Consider the following 22,867-nt stretch of genomic DNA (forward strand, 5'->3'; position numbering starts at 1 on the left):
TATCATCGACACAAATTGCCAATGTTGCTGTATAAAATAATTTTCTCATGCAGTGCACGGCAAGTTGAAATTCGAATAAGACTCTCTCGCTCAATCTTTAGTCGTTCATGCAGTCCAGAGAAAAACAATATTGTTCTGGCCCGGAAATAAGATGATAAAAACAAAAAGTGATACTATTAATAAACGGATGCGAAAACAGGGGATCGAAGCAGCTGAAAATAACTGACAATTTAGTTTCTGTATTTTTTTTTCACCGTTCATGTTCAATTCTCATTGGAAAGATGGACATCAAATTGTGTGAAGTGGTTGATCATCGTTTCCCTGCACTTAAAATCGAAAACCCCACGAAACACACTGACACGCAATTACAGCATCACCGTGTTATACCTATTGTATTGCATTGCATGCACAAAACTATGTTAATAACAAAGTTGAATTGTAACTGCGACTATGAATTAGGTAGCATCATATTTAAATGTTCGTCGATTTGCACCCGACATTTGAAGCGTTCACCCCCGCCCGCGAACATCTCGAATATGTATTGAAGCACAAGTCGAATGTATTTTACGCACAGCACGAAAATCGCACAACAGCAACATCGCGCGCTGACTCGTGATATGCCAGTGCATATCAAATTGTATTATGGGAACCGCATCACATGCTTCCACACTGTAATTCGTTTGTTCGAAAATAAAAATTGCTTTATGAACTGTACGGTGTTTTCGGGAGTTTTACATTTTTTTTCTCTCTCTCTCTGTCTTTTTTTTGTTTTGCTTCCCTTCGTTTCGCGTGGTAAAAGTGAATCTCACCTATGCTATTCGAAATAACGCGATCAAATATCATCATATTTTCAGTTGTTTTTGTTGCCCTATTTTTATTCACATTTTTGTTTCATTTTTGTTCGTTTTGTTTTATATAGACTTTCGTCATGCGCGCCCTTTTTTTCTTGGTCTCTGTTATTTCGTGTTTACATCCTTTTCAGTTTCAGTGCGTGTATCTCTCATCGCAATTTCAAATGCCATTTAGAAAACACATTTTTTTTTTTTGATGATTTAGAACTTTTATGACCAAAAACATTTTCAAATAAAATTAACACACACACATACATTACCGTAATATGCAATGCATATAAATTATAATGAGAGAGCCGTTGGCAGATTAAATTATGGAAAATATGAATGATTCTATTCCACTTTATTTGCCATTACGGATATCTTTTGTGTTAAAATTATCGCCGGGGATTCTTTCAATTCATTTAACATGATGAATCTGTTTTAGATTCAGCGTGAAAGTAATATCATATGGTTTGATATTTTATTCAATATATCCATGGATTATATAAAATAAATCGTTGATCTTGCCCGGTTTTGCTCTCAATTCATTCAATTCGAAGCCATGTAATGATAGTGCCTATGAAATATCTCCCCAGGAAGATATTTACATTGAAAAGTTTGAATTGGATTTTATAAAGTTTTTAAACAAGAAAATAAAAAGTCATCAAATTAATCGTTGGATAATTTTGCAAATAAAAACTATTCTTCAGTAATAATAAATATGTTTGCAATCCATTTCTCTTTCCATCTTCGCGATACATCTGTACAAAATCAATATTTACCACAATATAATATTGCTCGATTAATATGTTTCGATCGCGCAATCGTTTATCATATTTTGCATCGTTAAGATGCTGACGGTTTCGTAGAAAACATTTAAACATATTGTTCCCGCTAAAAGGAGATATATTGAGAATATAAGAAAAGATGTAAGAAAAATGTCAAACCCGAAAAACGAGAAAAGTTGCTGCACAAATTCTGGTGGTGCAAAAGGTGTGTCTAAAATCGTAAAAATGTTTGAATCATTGACGTTAAACCGCGCCCATATACGGAACCCGACTTACTGGTACCCGACTACGTTGACTGGTTAATATAAACCACAAATGTGACACACTTTGCTCTTTCTCGCACTCTTACACAGAATCATCTGCAGACACTCTCACATACATACACAGTGTGAACTGGGAAATGGATAAGGATAAAGTATACTGATGCAAAGAAGTAAGAAAATGTTCTGACTGACTTCGGTACTTAGCACGCGCGCACGTGCCATTTTGTTTCACCGATTTTTTTTCTCCACATCTTATATAGAACGATTTCTCGACAAGGCAAAATATCGCTAAGGCAATTAAAAGTTGGAGTAGAGCGTACACTTTTGACAATGTAATCTCCATTACATGAAATCATCAAATTAGCAATTCAAGTCATTGGCTAAATCTTTAGGGTTTTTTTTTCTTCCTAGCTAATCTTTCAGGCCTGGAAATTAGTAAAGAGCAGAGAAAGTGAGAGTTTGGTGTATTTCGTAAAAGAAATAATTCAACCGAAAAGAAGAAATCTACTCCAGTACATTTCTTTGTTAGTTTTTGTTTGTTAGAAAAAACGGTAGAACAGTTTAAAGAAAATTTCTCAACCGTTCAGAAAAAACGCACAAGAAAACATGCCCAAGTTTTGTGGATCAAAAACCATTGATTTGAACGTATCAATAAATCGAACAGAAATTCAACCACTGTATGAAAACTCTGTAGTAAAACGGTCGGCTTACAACACTTTGGTTTGCTCTTCAGTCACTGGACAAATGCGAATAAAAATGTAACTTTTTCACAAAACAATACTGTTGCTTGCTACTTCCGCTGCCACCGCCTCTCTTAAATACAGATGTTCTCTCATTCTCACTGGTCGAATTGCCAAATTCGCATATCGGCATTCGAATTATGTATCATGTTGACATTCACCAAAAAGTTCAGCTAATATTTATATCAAATGAGAGTGGATAGTAGGGGGTGTTCAGCTTCTCGAAGCCTCAGCCATACGTATTGTAAATAACTCATACCAATTTATTACATAGCTTATACGAAATGCCAACCCGCACACAAACATCGCACTTAATGCAATTCAATTTGTACATAGCGCAAATGTTACACAGTCAAAAAATCGTCTATTATTCGGCCGGAATAACGGATAACCTGCCACGATGACTACAACGGTGGGAGAGAAAGAGCGAACACATCACCATCCATGAAAATAATCAGCAGAAGCATCGCTCACACTCGCTTATATATATATATATACAGATCCAATTGCCGTTGCTGTTGCTGCTGCAAACATCAACATATCAGCCGAAAAACCACGCCTTCTTTCCCTCGAAAAGACGAGATGTCAGCAACTTGGTGGCTGATGGTTATAAAACGTATACAAATATGCGTATTGATAGACATATGCACACGGGATGCTTGTGAATCGATCGCGGGCTCTCTTTCTTTCTCCCTCTTTCTCGCCTCTCTATGTGCGTTGTTATTTGCAGATGTGGCAGTCGCATCACCATTATTACGGTATACTAGTGCATTAGTCTATATATACATGGGAACAATGTTCATTGCCACTACCATTGAATATTTTGATTGTTTGACGCACAGCCAAAACGGGTAGAACGAATATAACAAAAAGTTATAACATTTTCCATGTAGAAATGCTCTTGCCACTTGGCAATACACACAATATGTGCGTTTTTATATAGTCACAAACAGTTGATGCTCGAACGATGGAAAACTCCCGTTTGCTCGCTCTTTAACTCTCACTTTCTCGCTCTATCTACATTTACAACACAACCTCTGTTTTTTTCCTCTCGAAATTGTGCATTCGTATTTGTTGATCTGTGTATGGGACGAGCGTTTATATATGTTACGTATATAATGCTTGAGAACATTACCGTGTCCTGAAGTCAAAGAGTTGGTACTTCGTAGCTGGCGGAAAGCTTGTAAAAGTCTCTGAGTCGTCAATTAGCTGCTAATCGGCAAAGTTAAATGATCACAGTCGCTCCGTTATTTATTCAAAGTCGAGATCGCTTCTGGTGTGATTCAAATAATTTACAGTTGCTATTATCATACAGTTAGTGTTCTGTGTTGTACTGTGCATTTTAATTTTGGCAAAACATTTTTTGATTTAATAAAATTTTCTTGTGAAAAAAAAGAATCAATTTTGCGTTAAAAATATATTGAAGTTTAAAGTGACAAAATTTATTGTGAAAAATAGAAAATAAAATATATCGACGGAAGTTTTGCAGTTTACAATTTTACTATCGTGACGGAAAATTAATTTTCTTTCTAAAAATAAAAATTGAATTTATCATCGAATCTTTTATATGAATTAATACTTATTCCCAAATTCTGTGTGTTCACTGAAAACGTATAAATTGATTTGAATCGTACAAAGTGGCAGCTATTAATTTACGACACTTCAGAAACAGAATGGGCACAGGTAAAAACATTTTTATAATTCATTTCCAATTTTATCTTCAGGCAAAAAGAAAATTCAAATCCAAAGGAAAATCCTAAGCAAAAAGTGAAGTATACCAGCATTTGATGTGGAAATACTTGAGAAACGAGTTCATATTATAATGTCCTTAAAAGTCGTGTGCAACATTTTATTTATAATTTTTTTCTCAAATCACTTTGTCTTCTTGAAGAAAACACTAAATAAAAAGTCCTCGGTTCTTCAAAGTAAAAATGAACAAGATTATTTTTTGTACTCAATTTGAAAAAAAAAAAAAAAACGAAAAACTTTAAAGTACCACCATAATTTGCGAAAGTCCACTCAAGATTGCAAAAGTGCCAGAGAGAGAGAGAGAGTAAAATGTGGTGCTGTTTCAGTTGAAAAGGTGAATTTTGACATTAAATTGACGTGTTTGAAATGGTGGAAACACTTGAGCCAAAGGAAGAAAAGAAAAATGCAAGGGAATAATGCGCACGATTGAGAACAATATGTAACACATTTTCAAGTGGATCAACTAATAATCGCATATACAAATTGTACAAATGAATTCTTGCCATTAAAATCAAAAAGGTTCTCAACAAAAACGAAAATGTTACGATTTAATCAAGTGGCACTCGCCGCCGATATGCATTCTATTTTCTTTTTGTGTTTTTTTGTTGTTATTCCCTGTGTTTTCTCATAAATTCTCATAAATGTGCTACTGTTGCTGCTGGATATGACAAAACGAGGAGGATATTTTGAAAGAGCAAATTTTGATTTTTATTCGAAAGTGGTCTAAGACTGTTGAAGCCTTACCACAATAATAAATGGGTGTTTTATATTTCAAAAAAACTTTCGCTGTAAATAAAAAAACAGCAAAACAATAACCCGTTGTAGAATCTATAATGTTTGAATTGGTGGTTGTTGAGAACCCTTGTGATTTGTATTCGCATTCAGTGTTATTGTGAATGAATGAGAGAGATTTTTTCGAGCAGCACTTTGAATAAAATAACAAAAACGACCCGTGTACTTTCATTGAAACGGCAAATATGATGATGATAAGTCTAAATCACGATGGCTGTGAACACTTAACTGAAACGCACAAAAATAAACAAACTAAACGCTTGATCAGATTTGCTTTAAATAAAATGCACGCGTTTTGTGTTTTTTTAAGTGGGTATGCGCTAATTTTTACGCTAATACCTCACACAGTTTCAAAATTAAATATTTTCGTTGTAATGAAAAACATACGCTTTCTCTCGTCACATTTATCTTTGTTTATCAATCACAATGCAACACCAAATTCTTTTCCACACTTCAAATTTGTCACACGCTTGAATAGTTCACCCCTTTTTTGACTATTATGGGATCAAAATCTTTGTCAAAATATAAAACTATTTTTTAAAACTTTGAAGTTTGAACTAATGCCAATTGTCAATAAATAAATTTGAGATTAAATCCCGTTAAATCTGAATGAATTGTTGAAACTAGTGTATTTACTCGAAAAATTTCTTTTTGAAGGTGATCGTCTATTAGATATTCCCTGCAAGGTTTGTGGTGACCGAAGCTCGGGAAAACATTATGGCATTTACTCGTGTGATGGATGTTCGGGTGAGATCAGGTTCAAATTCAATTCATATAATTGTGTTTGCTCAAAAATATTTTCATTTTCAGGATTTTTCAAGCGAAGCATTCATCGAAATCGCATTTATACGTGCAAAGCAACGGGTGATCTCAAAGGACGCTGTCCAGTTGATAAAACACATCGAAATCAATGTCGTGCATGCCGATTAGCCAAATGTTTTCAATCGGCTATGAATAAAGATGGTAAGTGATTTTGTTAATTTAAATAAAAACCATTATATTTAAGTTTAATAATTAATTAATACATTTGATATTGCTCAAAAAGGCATCTCTTCGGTAAATAAATATTGAATTTGTTCAACATCTGAGAATAAATTTAAATAATTTCAAAGAAGTCTCTGAATTAAATGTGAAAGTTGTTTAAAAAAACGAGCTAACCCTCAAATCATTAAGAGATCAAATAATACGATTGATATCGTTTATAACAAATTGTGGTATCTTTTAAATTTCTTTCAAGCGTTGAACGGTATGAGGCAACGGATCAATGTAAAAATCTCTTTAAGAACCGTTTAGTTGAAAATGTGTCAATGAATTGATTGCCTTATTCAAACGTACTCCCCCTCGTACCATTTCGGTTGATTTTTTTTCCGTCGTCTTTTCCAACTAAATTCGTTTGTATCGCTTTCATTTCTACACTTGAATCCGAACGCCTTTTCAGTTTCTTATCTTTGTTTTTTATGTTTGTGAATTCGAGCGCATGCAGGCGTCAATTGTGCTGTGCGCTAGCAAAAGATTTAAGAAGCTTTTCGTTGGCATTAATTTTGATGCCAAAATAGCATTCAGTGAAAGTTAAAATACATTTAAAAAAAAATATTAATACGAGGTATTTCGAGTTGAAAATTTACAGAAATTCTTCAAATCAAAACGTTCTTTTTTACTTCTTGAGAAAATTTTTGCCGTCATTTCGTTGAAAGAAAAAACCACACTACTCCGATTACGTTATCTCCCGAAGAACGAGAGAAAAACGGACAAACACTTAATCCGATATTGAAGAAAATGGTGTAAAATTCCACGCCAGCTAGACAATTGAAATTGTTTTGAATAAATAATGATTGTGGTGTGCCAGTTTTTCAAGTGGTTTTGTGTTTGGGTTCTGAGAATGTACAACTGTGAATTTTACGTTCACCTTTGGCTCAATCAGGAAGAGTTGCGGTTAAACTGGGCATTGAAGTTGTTCATTTACGAAAAGTTTCTAACAACATAACTGAATCGATAGTCAAGTGGAAAGTCTCTGTTGAAAACATGTTTGCAAAAATTGAATGTTAGAACAACATCTACGAAAGCTACTCAATTCTAATTTTTAGAATTCTCAATAATTAAAATTTAAAATTGAATTTTAAGACAATGGAAATAATTCAATGTTGCGAAATTTCATATTTTATTTAAATTGCTCATTTAAAAATGAGGGAGTGCGAATTTTGGGTACTTTTTGAGAGAAATGTATCATTTCAAAATGATTGAATCTACATCAAAATCCCACTCACCCAAAGGAATTTCCACAATGTTTTCCTTCAAACATCTCGGAGTGATCAACATATTTATTACAAAACCATTGAAAGGAAGAAGTTTATTTATCTTTGGCATAAAGTGTAAGAATAAAACAAACAATCTCTAAATGGCTCCCATCATTTTATTAAATGGAAATCACATCGAATGCTGCCAAATTACAGTGATTTTACAACGATTCGAAAATATTTTTAAATGTAATTGCATTGTTTTGCATAAATACGGGTTTACCAGCGATTTAACGATAGAAAAAAAACCGAAATATTACACATAGAATAGGCTGGGTAATGTTGAAATTAGCATAATCCATATCAACCATTGTTTTCTTCACAAAAATTCGTGCGAATGCTGTTTTATCATCCCTCATGCTCGATTTTTCGCGTCTACATTTTTGCTGTAATGACAAATTAACAAAGACGTTCTTAAAACAAATGGAACATTTTTTTTCTTTTGTCTGCGATCATTTTAGCTTTGGAATTTAAATCAAAAGAAAGTGTTGCTTATTTTTTAAATGAATCAAAAACAAATATCCTTTGATGTGTCTTGTGTTTAATGTATTTTTCTGAATAAAAGGTTCGTTTTTTTTTCGTGTCAATGCTAATCTAGCCGCATGAATTCGATGTTATTAAATGAAAATACATCAAATAATCGCTATTTGAAGAGAAAACAAGTGTAAATGCAACGTATTCATTGAATGAATTTATGCCCTGTGACCGCCACTATTGACTGAATGTATGTTTTACGCTTACATCAACACACCGGTTCGATTTCGCATCATGACAAAAATACGATCCATTCATTCACATCACTCAGTCACATAAAACGGCGAGGATTAATCTTCGATGGCACGGTTGATATGACATCGTAATGATTATAAAACGATGATATGTACATGTGGGATTGAGTATTTGCGATTGATGTGCTGCTTTTGCGACATTATGATGCTTTTGCTATGACTATACTATGCAGCGGTAGCAATCGTATGTGTGTGTGTGTGCATCTGTGTGACAATATACGGGATATATTTTAGTGGTAAAATGGTTAAAGCGAATGTGATGAAGGCGTGAGATTTTCTGCATATGTGCCACATACTTACTCATAAATGTTTAATATTAACGTTTTTGTGACACGACAATTCGTGGAATATATCATTTGCAATTTAGAACGAACAGAGATAGAACAATGGATCTCTCTCTTTCTCTCTTTCATTCTTCTCTCTTTCATCACTGTATATGTGTGTTTGACACAAGTGAACCATATCAAATTGGCATTAAAGCAACACTATAATCGTATGAGTTATTCATATAGAAGTGCCACCTATATGAGAGACACATTCAAACATGAAATGAAATTTTGTGCTCGGTAATGAATAGTCAAGTGGAATGAGGGATAGAGAGAGAGAGAGAGAGAATTTGGCGGATGGAAAATGGCAATAAGCTTAGAGCCTACAAGTTATAATATCACACGCATACCACCGCAACCATATATCTCTTAAACGATATGACAAACTCAACGAATATTCGCTTTTGTGTGGAATGCCAGTGAATTATGACATTTTCATATGGCTTAAATAGTCAGCAATAAAATTAATTCACATACATTTCTAGCAAAGTTTTAGGGGTTATACACATGATGCGATGCGAACGATGAGTTTTGTTTGTCTTAACAAAGTTTCTTCGCATTAGTTTCATTTCTATTTTTTATCTTTCTCTCAGTGCAACAAACTGGAAGTTAATAGAGAAGATATTTGCAGAGTAATACGGTACATCAGTGTCTTTGTTCACAGTTTACTTAAGTTTTAGTTTGATGTGTTTTACATGTATTTTCTTTATTCAATCCAAAGATCTTCTAAAGCATCTTATGCTCGCAAACATATGAGAAAGATTTAAATTCATCCATCCATTTATAATGAGTACAGTAATTGAATAAAACTATCTTGCGTAAAACTCTTTTACACTTGCATCACATTGATGTTGCTGAATATGTGAAAATCTAGTTAGAAACACGGTTTTTTATTTTTTTATTCAATGTTTCAATATCCTGATCCTGCCAAGGAAGAAACAATTCAATTTGTTTTTATTTTCTTTTAATTTCAATTAAATAAACCTATGACTATAAATTGTTGTTTACAATTGCTGACCCCTTTTTTTCCAATTTTGCTTACTGACTATTTGCTGGAACTAACTTTATGTGACGGCAACGGCAACAAAAACGAGGGTTGTAATCGAAAAGCTAAATCGAAAACAACGAACGCGCTGAAGCGTAACGAAAAAAACACACATACTCGAAATTGTATCATAACAAATTACCCTCGTCGATATGCATTCGGATCCGTTATTAATGAACAATATCCGCATCAACGTGCATGCCATGCATTCACTCACTTTGATGTACAACTATTCGTTTAACGTCAAAACACCACATCTCGTGGTTTAAATGCACATTTAATTCGAATTTGAAATGAATTTATCGGAGGGCTTAAAATTGTAATTAATTTTCTGTTCTAATGAGAATTTTTTGTTCGATTATTATGGAAACAGCGTGTATTTTTTTCAATTTTCTCAGCAAAAATAATTTTTTTTTATGTGTGTGAATATTTCATTTTTTTTTAAAGGATGATTCAAAAACAAAAGTCACTGGTGATGTAAATTCCACCAAATACCGACCGAATTCAATTCTAGAGTGCAAAAGAACTATTGGACATGAAAGTAACATCAATCTACCGCTAGTCTCTTCCGCTCGACTAAAAGTTTGTTCGAATTGTTGCGATCTGTGTTGTCCTCAAACCAAATGTGCCATAATCAAATCTTCTGACCAGAAAATCATTCCAAAATGAACCTAAAAATGTAAGTGTCAAAGAATTAAATATTGCCTATGGTGCACTTTACGTCAAGGGATTTTCAACATCGCATCATCATCATACTTTCATACGGCCGCCAGCAATTTTGTTCGTTCGCCTCTCATTTACTCATTCTGTGTGACATTCTCTCACCCTTCGGTGGGAAAAAAGGCATTACGTGGTTTGATGACACAAGGAACCTTACTTTTACCTCATTAATTGTGTAATGTGTGAAACTTTGCAGATTTATTCCATTTAGAATGTGTACAATGCATGAAAGAATTGTTCAAACTGATGGTTTTAAAAATGAATGTGAAACGAAAAAGAGACAGCACAAAAGATGGTATAGACGAATTACGAAATGCTTTTTTACTTATGGAATTAGGATTTGAAAGCCAATCTATTTTACTTAACCACGATTTCAGTCAAGCCGCCGGGGCGAACGGAACAGTGTCAATTCATTGCATTGGGTGCATTTACAAATGTGTAGCATCTGAATAATTGATAACAATGCCAAATTAAACATCAAGTGCTCTTCATAGTCTTCACTTTTATCGCTCACTTTGCGAATCAATTCTAAAGTCTTCGTTTTGAGTTTTTGAGGGCGACATTTGTACATGGTCTTTTATTTACCAACAAATAGTGAATCCATGACATCTTTCAACAACATAGATCCAAACATGACCAAAATCGAAAATCGTACTATACCATCAAAATCTATTTGAATTGAAAAACAACAAAAAAAAAAAGAAAAAGATACATCCATGCATGAATGTACATGGATCGAAAAATAACATCTGAAAATTTTTGATGCGTATTTGTGTGAAATTTCTGTTGACATTACATGGTCTCATGCCAATCTCCGGTGTGAATTCTGTGTAAGTTACAATGTTATCTCGCAATTGAGTTGGATTTTTTCTTCTCGCATAGTATTTTGGCCCCACCGTCATTTTATCGTTACGAAAAGTGAACAATGATTCCGTTCTAGTTTTCGAAATGTGTACGCATCGTAAATGGATCGACACATAGAGAAAAATAGAGAAAGAAGAATGAAAAGCGACGAGAGCAGAGTGAGTGAGACCAATAGAGAGCCACAGTTTAACGATAAGATTAACAGTTCCCCCATTGTTTAATCCTTCGATCCGATCTAGTGTCATGTCAGTCTGTCAGCATGAATTGCGTTAGTGAAATCCCATTAGAAAACAGCAAACACAAATACATATTCACACATTGAAAGTGCTGAAGTGAAGCAACACAAAAAAGTAAAACATGATACAATGCCATCGGGTGTGAAAAAGCCGAAGAGTTGAACAAACGTTTTAACATAGCCAATAACATGTCCAACACAGCAAAATACACACTCACTCGTACACAAACCAATGTGTGAGCTTCGATTTTATTCGTATGTGATAATATACATGAACTGCAACGATATATTGTTTGCATTGTGCTTGATTTATTCGGCGTTAAATCGGAATACACCATTCGCATTATCATCGATATATTTTTATTTACTGGACCGACCAATTTATCGGCCATTGTGTTAAAATTTGCCTTTGTAGTATATGAACGTCATGTGTCGATGTGTCGAATCGAAGAGAAAGATGCTGAAGCATAACAATACAACACAGCACCACAATGACTATTCAATGATTTTGATAGAATCGTCTTGGTCTAAATGATTTTCGCACTTTCGATCAAGTAATACCGATTGACTCATCATCAAATACAAATGTTACAATAAAGATAACACTCATCATAATTTCACATTTCGATGAATAATGGATTTTGTTCGAATTTCGATTTAAATTTGCTAAATTGGTTTTATTGATGTGAATATCACAGATTACAATGCAAAATATATTACATGCAAATTATTTGACATTTTCAATTTATACATAACAACCCGTTTATATTTCCGAATTTTAGCTGTACAGCACGAAAGAGGACCCAGGAAACCGAAGTTACATTCAGCACTGTTAGCAAATGGTTCGCATCATCCGAATCATTTGCAAATTCAAGGATTGGTGTCCAGTGCGTACGCACAAAATTCATCAATGGGTGGTGCTCATTCGTCGGGATTTCATCCAGTTATGCCACATATTCATCATCCGCAGCCATTACCATTTTCACCAATTTTACATCCAGCTCATCATCCACACACCCAAACACATCATGGACATCATCTATTGCCGGTCCCTTCGGCTAATGAATTTTATAAAAATTTTCATCCGGTAAGTTTGATACAGTTCAAATCAAATCTATTTGATGAATATTCGAAATCTTCTTTCGTAAGAAAAATAGAGATTTTTAACTCATTTGCATTCGGAAAGATTGAAATCAATCAAACACAGTTTTGACATTTAAATCAAGTTTCTTAATTTAAAATTCGTCTTCCTTCATAATTATAGTCCAATGTCATTGTGCCGAATGTTCTTTCGCATCCGATACCCGCATTACCACCGCGAAGACCAATTTCAGCATCGATGCTGCAAAGTGCTCACTCTACAATTTCGCATCAGTCCCATTTTTCGCCAAAAAGTAACACTTCCAGCACAATCGAACCATCTCAAGATAGTGTGAGTCCACCGCTGATTGTTGACAGTATCGAAAATGTTGCCAGCCCAATTTCAGTAAGTAGCAGTAACAACAATAACAACACCACTTCGAAAAACATTTCGAAAAATGACAACGATGCACGGTCAACGATGACAAATAACATAACCACAGAGAATATACAAACAAAAAGTAACGATGGGTTACTTCATCAAAATAGTTTGCGCAACGAACAACAAAATAGTCTTTTGAATATACTCCTGAATCCAGATAAATGTCAGGTAATAATAAAATGTTTGGTTTTTTTTTCTTCTTTTGAACCGATTCAAGAAAAACAGAATAAATGTATGAAATAATTTTCAAAAAGCGCAAAATATTGAAAATTTGGTATTTTTCTACAGGAATTCATACATTATCACAATTCGATGATTTTTCCGTCGGCACCGTTGTCTACATCGTCAATGGATGTGAGACTACCGACATGGGAAGTTTTACAAGAGACATCCGCAAGGCTTTTATTCATGGCTGTTCGATGGGTTCGATGTCTCGTACCCTTTCAAACACTTTCTAAAAACGACCAACAATTACTGCTACAGGTTAGTGAAATTTCAAGTATTTTCTTCAAATTCTTCCTTTCCTTTAAACAGTTGAGAACTTTCGATCATGTTCGGCAACTTTTCTTTTCACGCAGTTTGCGTTGCACTGTGCATAACTGTTTTTTTCCTTGTGATTAAAAAACTCAACAATTTATATAACGCACCCCTTCAAAAAGAATTACAAAAACTCAGAAAGTTATCAAGAATCAACTGCGTGAAATATAATTAGTTTTTAGCTTCAACTTTTTAATCGGATTATCAAACGAATCGTTCTATTTTGGCTGTATTATTTCCTTTATCGTTTTACTTCATTTGAATTCTCAACTCTCCAATGAAATCAAAACTCTTGATATTATCGAAATGTAACCGCATTATTTTTTGTGATAATAATCAACAATTGAAAAAAAAAAAATCAACAATAAAGTACTATTTTTGAATGGAAAATCTTTATTGACTTTCTAAAAAAAAGAAATTAATCCACTAAATCCATCCCTTTTTTTCTTCGACATTTAATAGGAATCGTGGAAGGCATTATTTCTACTGAATTTGGCACAATGGAGTGTTCCATTCGATTTGGGATCGTTGCTGGATAGTGTACAAGTGCGCGAACGTGTTCCAAATGATGCATTAACCGCAAGTGAAATGAAAACAATTCAAGAAATTTTGTGTCGTTTTCGTCAAATTTCACCGGACGGAACAGAAGTCGGCTGTATGAAAGCCATCGTTTTATTTTCGTCCGAAACTCTACAACTGCGTGACGTCCAACCGGTAGAGATGCTCCAAGACCAAGCGCAATGCATACTGAACGATCACGTGCGATTGCATTATCCGCGTCAACCGACACGTTTTGGACGTCTTTTACTTTTAGTACCTTCACTGCGTGCCATTCGGCCATTCATCATCGAATCCCTATTCTTCAAAGAAACGATTGGCAATGTTCCAATCTCACGCTTACTCGGCGATATGTATGAAATGGAAAAGTACAGCGAATTAACAACAAAATAAATTGCATCGCGATCTAAAAATGGTTCTTTTTATATAAGAAAAGAATAATTATTATATAGCATATAAAATGTCAGTACACTTTAAATTAAAGATCAATATTTTTCTTAGTTTACATTGATTTTTGTTGTTGTTTTTTTCTGCCAATGGCTTCGGGCAAATTTTTTGTATTTTCATCTGAGTTAAGGTGAACAACCTGTTTGTAATGTAATTTTAGCTATAAAAACAATTCCCCTCTCTATGCACACGTATGTATCCTTGCTCGATGAAAATGAAACCAACTTTGTTCATTTCATTTTATTTTTATTTAAAATTTGTTCCGAGTTCAAAAACATTATGTAAAAATACCTTTTGAGTTACAAACAATATTTTATTGACATCCAATGGGATGCCCGTTCAAAAATATATTCGATTTAAGTAAAACATATACAATTAAATTCAATTCATGTTCTAGAATAGTTGTTCTGTACTTAATCATCTTCCTATAGGATTCATTATAACGAAGAGGAACATATTTATTGACCAATTCTAGCGATTGTAAATCTACTATAATAATAAATTCAATTGATAATAATAAAAAAAATAATCGTCTAATTCTACAAATAATTGTGTTTCAATCAAATGATTGTTGTCCATGGCCAATTTTAGAAAAGTGGAACATCTTTTTGTTATTTCAATTAACACTTTGCAAATAAAATGATGTCAGTTAATGTTCTTTTCATTCACAATACGTAAACGTTATCTCGTCGAATATGTGCGCAACGTGTAACATATGCGTGTACAATATAACACGCAACATGTCACGTGACGGTTCAAGACGTTTTGAATCATTTGTGTGAACGAAGCGTAATATATATGTTATTGCATCTGTCAAAAAATACCACCCAAATGAAGTTTGTAAATTCTTCAGTCATATCTATGTCTTGTATTCGCCAACATTGTCGGTCGGTGCAGTGCATTTATTTTAGTATTATTATTCAATCGAATTGTGAAATTTTCAAGTGAATTAAAACAGTTCACTGTTTAATGAAAAGAGAAATGTAAAAAAACATCGTTTGGATGTTTTTCTTGTGATTTTGTACTGGAGTAGAGTAGAAGCATAAATTAAAATTACATCAAACATACATTGCTGATGTATTCAGTCTATGTGTCATATTTATATATATGGTAATTTACCTTAATTGTATCTATTGTGAGTTCCATTTGTAGATATGTTGTCATTCGTTAGCAAAAAAAAATTTGATATTTTTTCTACTGACACTACTAGTTAAAATTAAAGTGATTATTTTCTCCGATCGCATAGCCTACTACTGGCTTTGCATCGACTAAAAATAAACATACAACAACAATAACAAAACCAATTTAGTTGTCTCAACATTCTTGTTCTATTTCTTATTTCGGAATCGCATATCACAGTCAGTACCGGAGTTTGTGTTAGTGAGAATCGAAATTTATTTTCGGGTGTGAGACTGGCGTAATATTGCAGTTTTTTTTCGCTTGCTTTCAATATCATTTGAAAGTGTTCATTGCACAATGGCTAATACTGGAGTGCTGCCGTTCGTACGAGGCGTCGATTTCACCAATAATGATTTTAGTGTGAGTATCTCTATTTATCAATCACTAGATAGATATGTATTTATATCAAGGTCTGGCTATAACATTGAAAATGCGTGTTTTTGTTGCTTTTACTTTCTTCGTTTGTTTTGGTGCGTTGTTTTTGCCGATGCACTAATGCGCATCTGCAAGTAATGAATGTCATCGGTGGTGTGCACACCAGTGTTTACAAACTAAACTCAAGTTTATTTTCCCCATAAATATAGTAAATATGTTGGTTTTGTTTCTTTTTTTGTTTTTGTTTATCGTCCGATAGGATGGAAAATTTCCAAATGCCGTACGCTTGATGAGTGGTGTGCAATGGCTAAAATTAGATAAAACTCAAATGAAGGAGATTCCCGAGGAAATGGGCAAACTGATCAAACTCGAAAATTTGTCATTGAAAAACAATCAACTTGAAAAATTATTCGGTGAATTGACGGAACTACAATCATTACGGTCGCTTAATCTACGACACAATGATATAAAATGCTCTGGCATACCACCGGAACTATTCGAATTGGAAGAGATAACGACTATTGATTTGTCATTTAATAAATTGAAATCAGTTCCAGATGGATTGGCGAAAGCAAAAAGTATATTGGTGCTTAATTTAAGCCATAATCAGTGAGTAAAATACGGTTGTTTTCTTTTTACAAAAATTTAGAAATCAAACAATTGCAGTTAAAAGCGAATGCACTAGTTTTAAAGTTGAATTAATTTCATCGAAAATCCTAAACTTTCCATTTTTTTTATATTTCATTACAGAATTGAGAGTATTCCAAACTCGTTATTCATACATTTGACTGACTTGTTGTTTTTGGATCTATCGCACAACAAATTGGAAACGTTGCCGCCACAAACAAGACGTTTAACAAATTTACAAACGCTTATTCTTAGTGACAATCCATTGGAATTGTTTCAACTGAGGTATGTTTCATTTACTTTAAAAAAGTGCAATTCATTACTAAAAAATTGATTTCAGACAATTGCCATCACTTCAAAACCTCGAAGTTCTTCACATGAGCAACACACAACGCACGATACAAAATTTTCCCACATCTTTGGATTGCCTCTCGAATTTGGCCGAATTGGATATGTCAAGGAATTCATTGCAAAAGGTGCCACTATGTCTCTACAACATGCCAAATCTTCGTCGAATCAATTTAAGTGAAAATGAAATCGCCGAATTGTCACCTGAGGTAGAATTTTGGAAGAAATTGGAAGTGTTAAATTTGTCGCGCAATAAATTAACTGCTCTACCTCAGACGATTTGCAAGCTAAGCCAATTACGTCGATTGTATTTGAACGACAATCAATTGGATTTTGATGGAGTGCCTGGTGGCATTGGTAAACTCGGAAATTTGGAAATATTCTGGGCATCGAACAATAATTTAGAAATGGTACCAGAAGGCTTATGTCGTTGTCCGGTATTGAAAAAATTGAATTTGAGTTCGAATCGTCTGATTACGCTACCCGATGCCATTCATTTGTTAACCGATTTGGAACAATTGGATTTGCGAAATAATCCGAATTTAATAATGCCACCGAAGCCGGTCGAATTGCAAAAAGGTGCTGGTGTTGAATTTTATAATATTGATTTTTCGCTTCAACATCAACTTCGGGTGGCCGGCGCAGCAGTTCCTGCTGCAATTGCATCGACGGCAAATACGCCAAAAGATTCGACCGCACGTAAAATTCGATTGCGCCGTGGCCTTCGAAACGGAAACGATTCCACCGATAAAGATTCAGCGAAAATTCTCAAAGGCATGAAAGATATTGCAAAAGACAAAGACATGCAATCATTTGATGATGACCCCGTCATTGAGAGCCTGAAACCGAAGCGATGGGATGAATCATTGGAAAAGCCGCCGCTTGATTATTCGGAAATTTTTGAAGAAGACGACGGTCAGATACCGGGTTTAACAATTTGGGAGTAAGTACCACTGTTCCATTACATTCCATTACATGTTGATTAATTTCCATTAATTCCATTTTTTTCTTCTGATTATCTCTAGGATTGAGAACTTCTTGCCTAATAAAATCGATCAAGTGATTCATGGTAAATTCTATCAAGGTGATTGCTATATCATTCTTAAGACCCTGGTCGACGAAAATGGACAATTGAATTGGCAAATTTACTTTTGGATCGGTGCTGAGGCTACATTGGACAAACGTGCCTGTTCAGCAATTCATGCGGTAAATTTACGAAACTATTTGGGCGCACGATGTCGAACGATTCGTGAAGAGCAAAACGATGAATCCGAAGAATTTCTTGCTTTATTCGACACACCGATTACCTATATTGAAGGTGGCCGAACATCTACCGGTTTTTATACAGTGGAAGATGTGATGCACAATACCAAAATGTATCGAGTTCATGGCAATGGTGCTTCAATACATTTGGAACAAGTTCAATTTGATGTGGAGTCATTAGATCCGCGATACACGTTCATCATTGATACAGGAGAGAAAATTTTGATGTGGTATGGCAAAAAATCAAAGAACACCCTCAAATCAAAATCACGATTGTTTGCGGAAAAAATAAATAAAAATGAGCGTAAGAGTAAAATGGATATTGTAATAGAATATCAAGGTGAAGAAAGCGATGATTTTGTAAAATTGTTCGAAATTGAAAGTGTTGCCGATATAAAACCAGTTGAATATGTCGATGATGAATTTAAACCACTTAAACCGACACTCTATCAAGTGCAACTTGGCATGGGCTATTTAGAATTGCCACAAGTCGAAGTGCCACAACAGAAACTCGTTCACACCCTGCTAATCAGTAAGAATGTCTACATTTTGGATTGTGGAGTGAATTTATTTGTGTGGTTTGGCAAAAAATCGACTCGGTTAGTTCGGGCTGCTGCAATCAAATTATCACAAGAGCTATTTAATATGATAAAAAGACCCGAATATGCAACAATAACGCGAGTTCAAGAAGGCAACGAAACACAACTATTTAAATCGAACTTTGCTGGATGGGAAGAAATAATTGCGGTTGATTTTACACGTACCGCTCAATCGGTGGCAAAAACCGGAGCTGATTTGACAAAATGGGCTAAACAACAAGAAACTCGAGCTGATTTGGCAGCTCTATTTATGCCACGTCAGCCGGCAATGTCACACTCTGAGGCAATGCAACTTGAAGAAGACTGGAACTATGATCTAGAAGCAATGGAATGTCTTGTTTTAGAAGATAAAAAATTTGTACGTTTACCAGAAGAAGAAGTTGGTATCTTTTATTCGGGCGATTGTTATGTGTTCTTCTGCAAATATCTGATTGCACCAGAAGAAGATGAAAATGCTGAACATTCTGAAGCACCACTGCCAGACGATGAAATTCAATGTGTAGTCTATTTTTGGCAAGGTCGTGATGCTGGCAACATGGGATGGCTCACTTTTACATTTACATTGCAAAAGAAATTCAAAGCCATGTTTTCGGATGACCTTGAAGTCGTTCGCATACATCAACAACAAGAGAATTTGAAATTTATGGCACATTTTAAGCGGAAATTCACGATTAAAACAGGCAAACGAAAAGAGGTTGTTGATCCAAATAATAAGAAGGACAAAGTCGAATTTTACCATTTACGTTCAAATGGTAGTGCTCTCTGTACACGATTAATTCAAATTCAACCAGATGCATCACAATTGAATTCAGCTTTTTGGTGAGTCAAATGATTGAAATATCAGAAGAATTGTTTTTTTTTTAATTCAAAAACAACTGTCGTCTCATTCCAGTTACATTTTGTTCGTGCCATTTGAAGGATCAGAAAATGAAAATTCGGGCATTGTCTATGTTTGGATAGGTAACAAATCGACAGCAGAAGAATCAAAATTGATTCAAGAAATAGCTGAAGACATGTTTAATAGTCCATGGGTTAGTTTGCAGGTGAGCCAACTCAATGCATAGAATAAGATCAAATAATTTTCATTCCAACTGATTAAAATTCATTTGATTTAAATAGATTTTAAATGAAGGCGAAGAACCAGAGAACTTCTTCTGGGTTGGATTGGGTGGACGAAAACCATACGAAGAAGAAGCGGAATTTATGCAATATAGCCGACTGTTTCGGTGTTCAAACGAAAAAGGTTATTTCACCGTTGCTGAAAAATGTTCGGACTTTTGTCAAGATGATTTGGCCGATGATGACATTATGCTATTGGATAATGGAGAACAAGTGTTTTTGTGGTTAGGTTCAAGATGCAGTGAAGTGGAGATTAAATTGGCCTACAAATCGGCACATGTAATATTCAAACACGCATTTCCTTTACTTTTCAATATAGAAAAATATTCAATGCCAACATTCATTTGCAGGTATACATTCAACACATGCGAATCAAACAACCGGAACGACCGCGCAAACTATTCCTTACGCTCAAAAATAAAGAATCAAAACGGTTCACAAAATGTTTCCACGGATGGACCGCACACAAGAAACAACCAGATTAATTTCTATGTTCGTTTATACATCGACAATTTTCAAAGCGCCCCACACAAACACACATCTATATACGTTTTTTTTTCTCTTTTTTAAACTTTTATTTAAGAATTCATTCATTGGCCCAAAAGCCGGCTGCAATTCAATTTTTGATATGTATTTATTTATGTAGATATAGAATTTTATTCACATTGTGTCAGCACATCGTCAATTTCCTCTTTGTCATCGAAGCAATTTTAATCGAATCGAATAAAAGTTTTTGCATGCATACATGGATTATCATTATGGTTTTTCATTTTCTCTCTCATCATATTTTACACACAATAAATGGGCACCTGACAAAGGTCGGTCTCACAACCAAATTTTGTAAGGGAATTTAGACAACTTTATATATAATGACTTTATCCGTTCTCACACTAGATCATTGTCGTTTGAAACAATAGCAATATTTTCTCATTAAAAGCAGATGCGCATTTTATGTGCGTGTCACTCAACTCATCACGATATTTACAGTACATCCAGCATTGACATAATATAGGGGAGAATGCATTATTGCATAGTAACGATATGACATTATTTTATAGTGCATAAATTACATTGAAATTGACACTGCATACCGTTTCGCATCAATTGTTTTTCAACAACCCTATTTGATAATTATGAAACTTAGGGCCACGCAACGAATATTCATAATGACCATTTCAATTCACCAAAAAATCACAAAATTCATATACCGAACATTCATCTCTAACTTATTTGTCGATAAAGTATTTAAAAGAAATGTATATAAAAATTTAACTGGAACTTGCAATGGAGCTATTATTTTATTATTTTACTCGATTAAAGCCAATATGGTAGTGAACTCAAGTGCCGAGTGTACACGAACCGAAAGTTCCGTTCTTGAAAGTTCCGTTTTATTTTGTAATATTTAGGAAAACCGATCGATATTGAATCCTCCATATAGTAGACAACTCTTGGCACCAAGAAATTTTACTGTACGATATAATTGCACATTCCTTACATTACAAATTGAATATTTTAAATAATAATATAAGTATTAATTTGGTGGTTACGCTTCATTTTCATGAAGTAAGAAATATCTATTTATGTAATTTTCCAACTCATTCTACTTGCTAAATTTTACAATGCTTACGAGAAAATGAAATAAATATGATTATAAGAGGCGATGCAAGTCAAATAAACTGTTCAGTCAGTTTCTAAACTTTACGTTCGGCTTCGGTTCAAACCAACTTATTTATTTTTTTAGATTCGGTTAAAACCCCTCAATAAAATGAATATCATTGGAATCGGAATCGTATTTTCTTCAATTGTTTTTATTGTGTTCTCTGCACCGTTGCAATCTATTTCAGATTTTCCTGGAATTGAGTATCAATGTAAAAATATTTTCTTCAAATTATCAATTATAGTTGATTAGTATAATAGTTTGATTTTTTTTCATGTTGGGCACAAGTTTAAAATCATTCAATAATAATAATATCGTTTTTTTTCACAGTGCCGATGTTTGGTTCCCCATTTGAAGATATGTCAAAGTTTGCCATGATTCAAGGTATCGTAATAGATTATTTCTCCTATAAAAATAATTTAAAAATTCATAATATCGTTTCAATTATCTATGGTAGGTCCCGTTTTGGCTGCTCGACAACCGCTTGTAACGCAATATTTTTACCGACGTAAGATTCTCTTAACTCTCATTTAATATGTCATTGAATTCAGATTTTTGATTTAAATAATAGCTGCTCTGTTTGAATCACCATGGCAATCATTCCCCGATGAACCCAGAGAAATGATTTATTTACCAGCATCTGCAGTTCATTCGAATCAACCACCATTTTCACAATCATCAATGCCAAATTATGTATATGGCACACGAAACTACGTTTATCCACGCAAATCGTATGTGGAATCAAATCATGGTTACGATCAAAGAAACTACGGCTACGCAAATCGTCATCAGTATCAACAGTTTTAGTCTGGTTTCGATGTCTTATGTATTATATAGTATTCTTTATACTACAAATTTTAATCGAATTGAATAAAAATAAAATGTCTTACATCCGTAAGATGAACTTTTCCGCACTGTGATCCACAACATGCATTTATTAAGTATCTTTTGCCGTAAATATGAATTCATGAGAAAACTGAATCTGATATAAGTTTTGCGATACAAATAATTTTTGTTGGACTTTTCAATGCCTGTATGATATCGTAATCATGTGAAAATGTGCAGATGTTATTTTTTTCACAAAAAGCTAACATTCTGAAAGTTTTAAGAAATTTCAATACAATTGAGTGTACCTGCCATACAAAATTTTCGTTTTTGAGCAAAAAATCCAAAATTTTGTTCGGTAGGTACACCTATTA

General features: G+C 34.0%; 2 protein-coding genes across 3 annotated transcripts; both read left to right on the plus strand.

The window, feature by feature from the left end:
* Nucleotides 1–4,223: 4,223 nt before the first annotated feature.
* On the plus strand, nt 4,224–14,756 carry LOC116341151 (nuclear receptor subfamily 2 group E member 1). Its single transcript, XM_031768059.1, has 7 exons — nt 4,224–4,307; nt 5,823–5,912; nt 5,976–6,128; nt 12,220–12,524; nt 12,702–13,127; nt 13,248–13,442; nt 13,959–14,756. The coding sequence occupies exons 1-7, from the start codon at nt 4,298–4,300 to the stop codon at nt 14,445–14,447; spliced, it is 1,668 nt and encodes a 555-aa protein (XP_031623919.1). The 5' UTR covers nt 4,224–4,297; the 3' UTR covers nt 14,448–14,756.
* A 618-nt stretch (nt 14,757–15,374) lies between these two features.
* Nucleotides 15,375–22,588, plus strand: LOC116341144 (protein flightless-1). 2 transcript variants are annotated; one of them, XM_031768050.1, is made up of 12 exons: nt 15,375–15,636; nt 15,861–16,040; nt 16,315–16,664; nt 16,806–16,967; nt 17,023–17,973; nt 18,056–19,711; nt 19,785–19,935; nt 20,012–20,290; nt 20,362–21,879; nt 21,999–22,052; nt 22,126–22,176; nt 22,240–22,588. In XM_031768050.1, exons 2-9 carry the CDS (start codon nt 15,978–15,980, stop codon nt 20,494–20,496), a joined length of 3,747 nt encoding a protein of 1,248 aa, XP_031623910.1. In that variant the 5' UTR covers nt 15,375–15,636; nt 15,861–15,977; the 3' UTR covers nt 20,497–21,879; nt 21,999–22,052; nt 22,126–22,176; nt 22,240–22,588. The 2 variants fall into 2 exon arrangements, with proteins under 2 accessions (XP_031623910.1, XP_031623909.1); XM_031768049.1 differs by having other exon boundaries at nt 15,375–15,611.
* The last annotated feature ends 279 nt before the right edge of the window (nt 22,589–22,867 follow it).

This window comes from Contarinia nasturtii, unplaced genomic scaffold, assembly GCF_009176525.2.
Source record: "Contarinia nasturtii isolate CC-2019 unplaced genomic scaffold, AAFC_CNas_1.1 Cnas_scaffold_695, whole genome shotgun sequence".
NCBI classification, from domain to species: Eukaryota; Metazoa; Arthropoda; class Insecta; order Diptera; family Cecidomyiidae; genus Contarinia; species Contarinia nasturtii.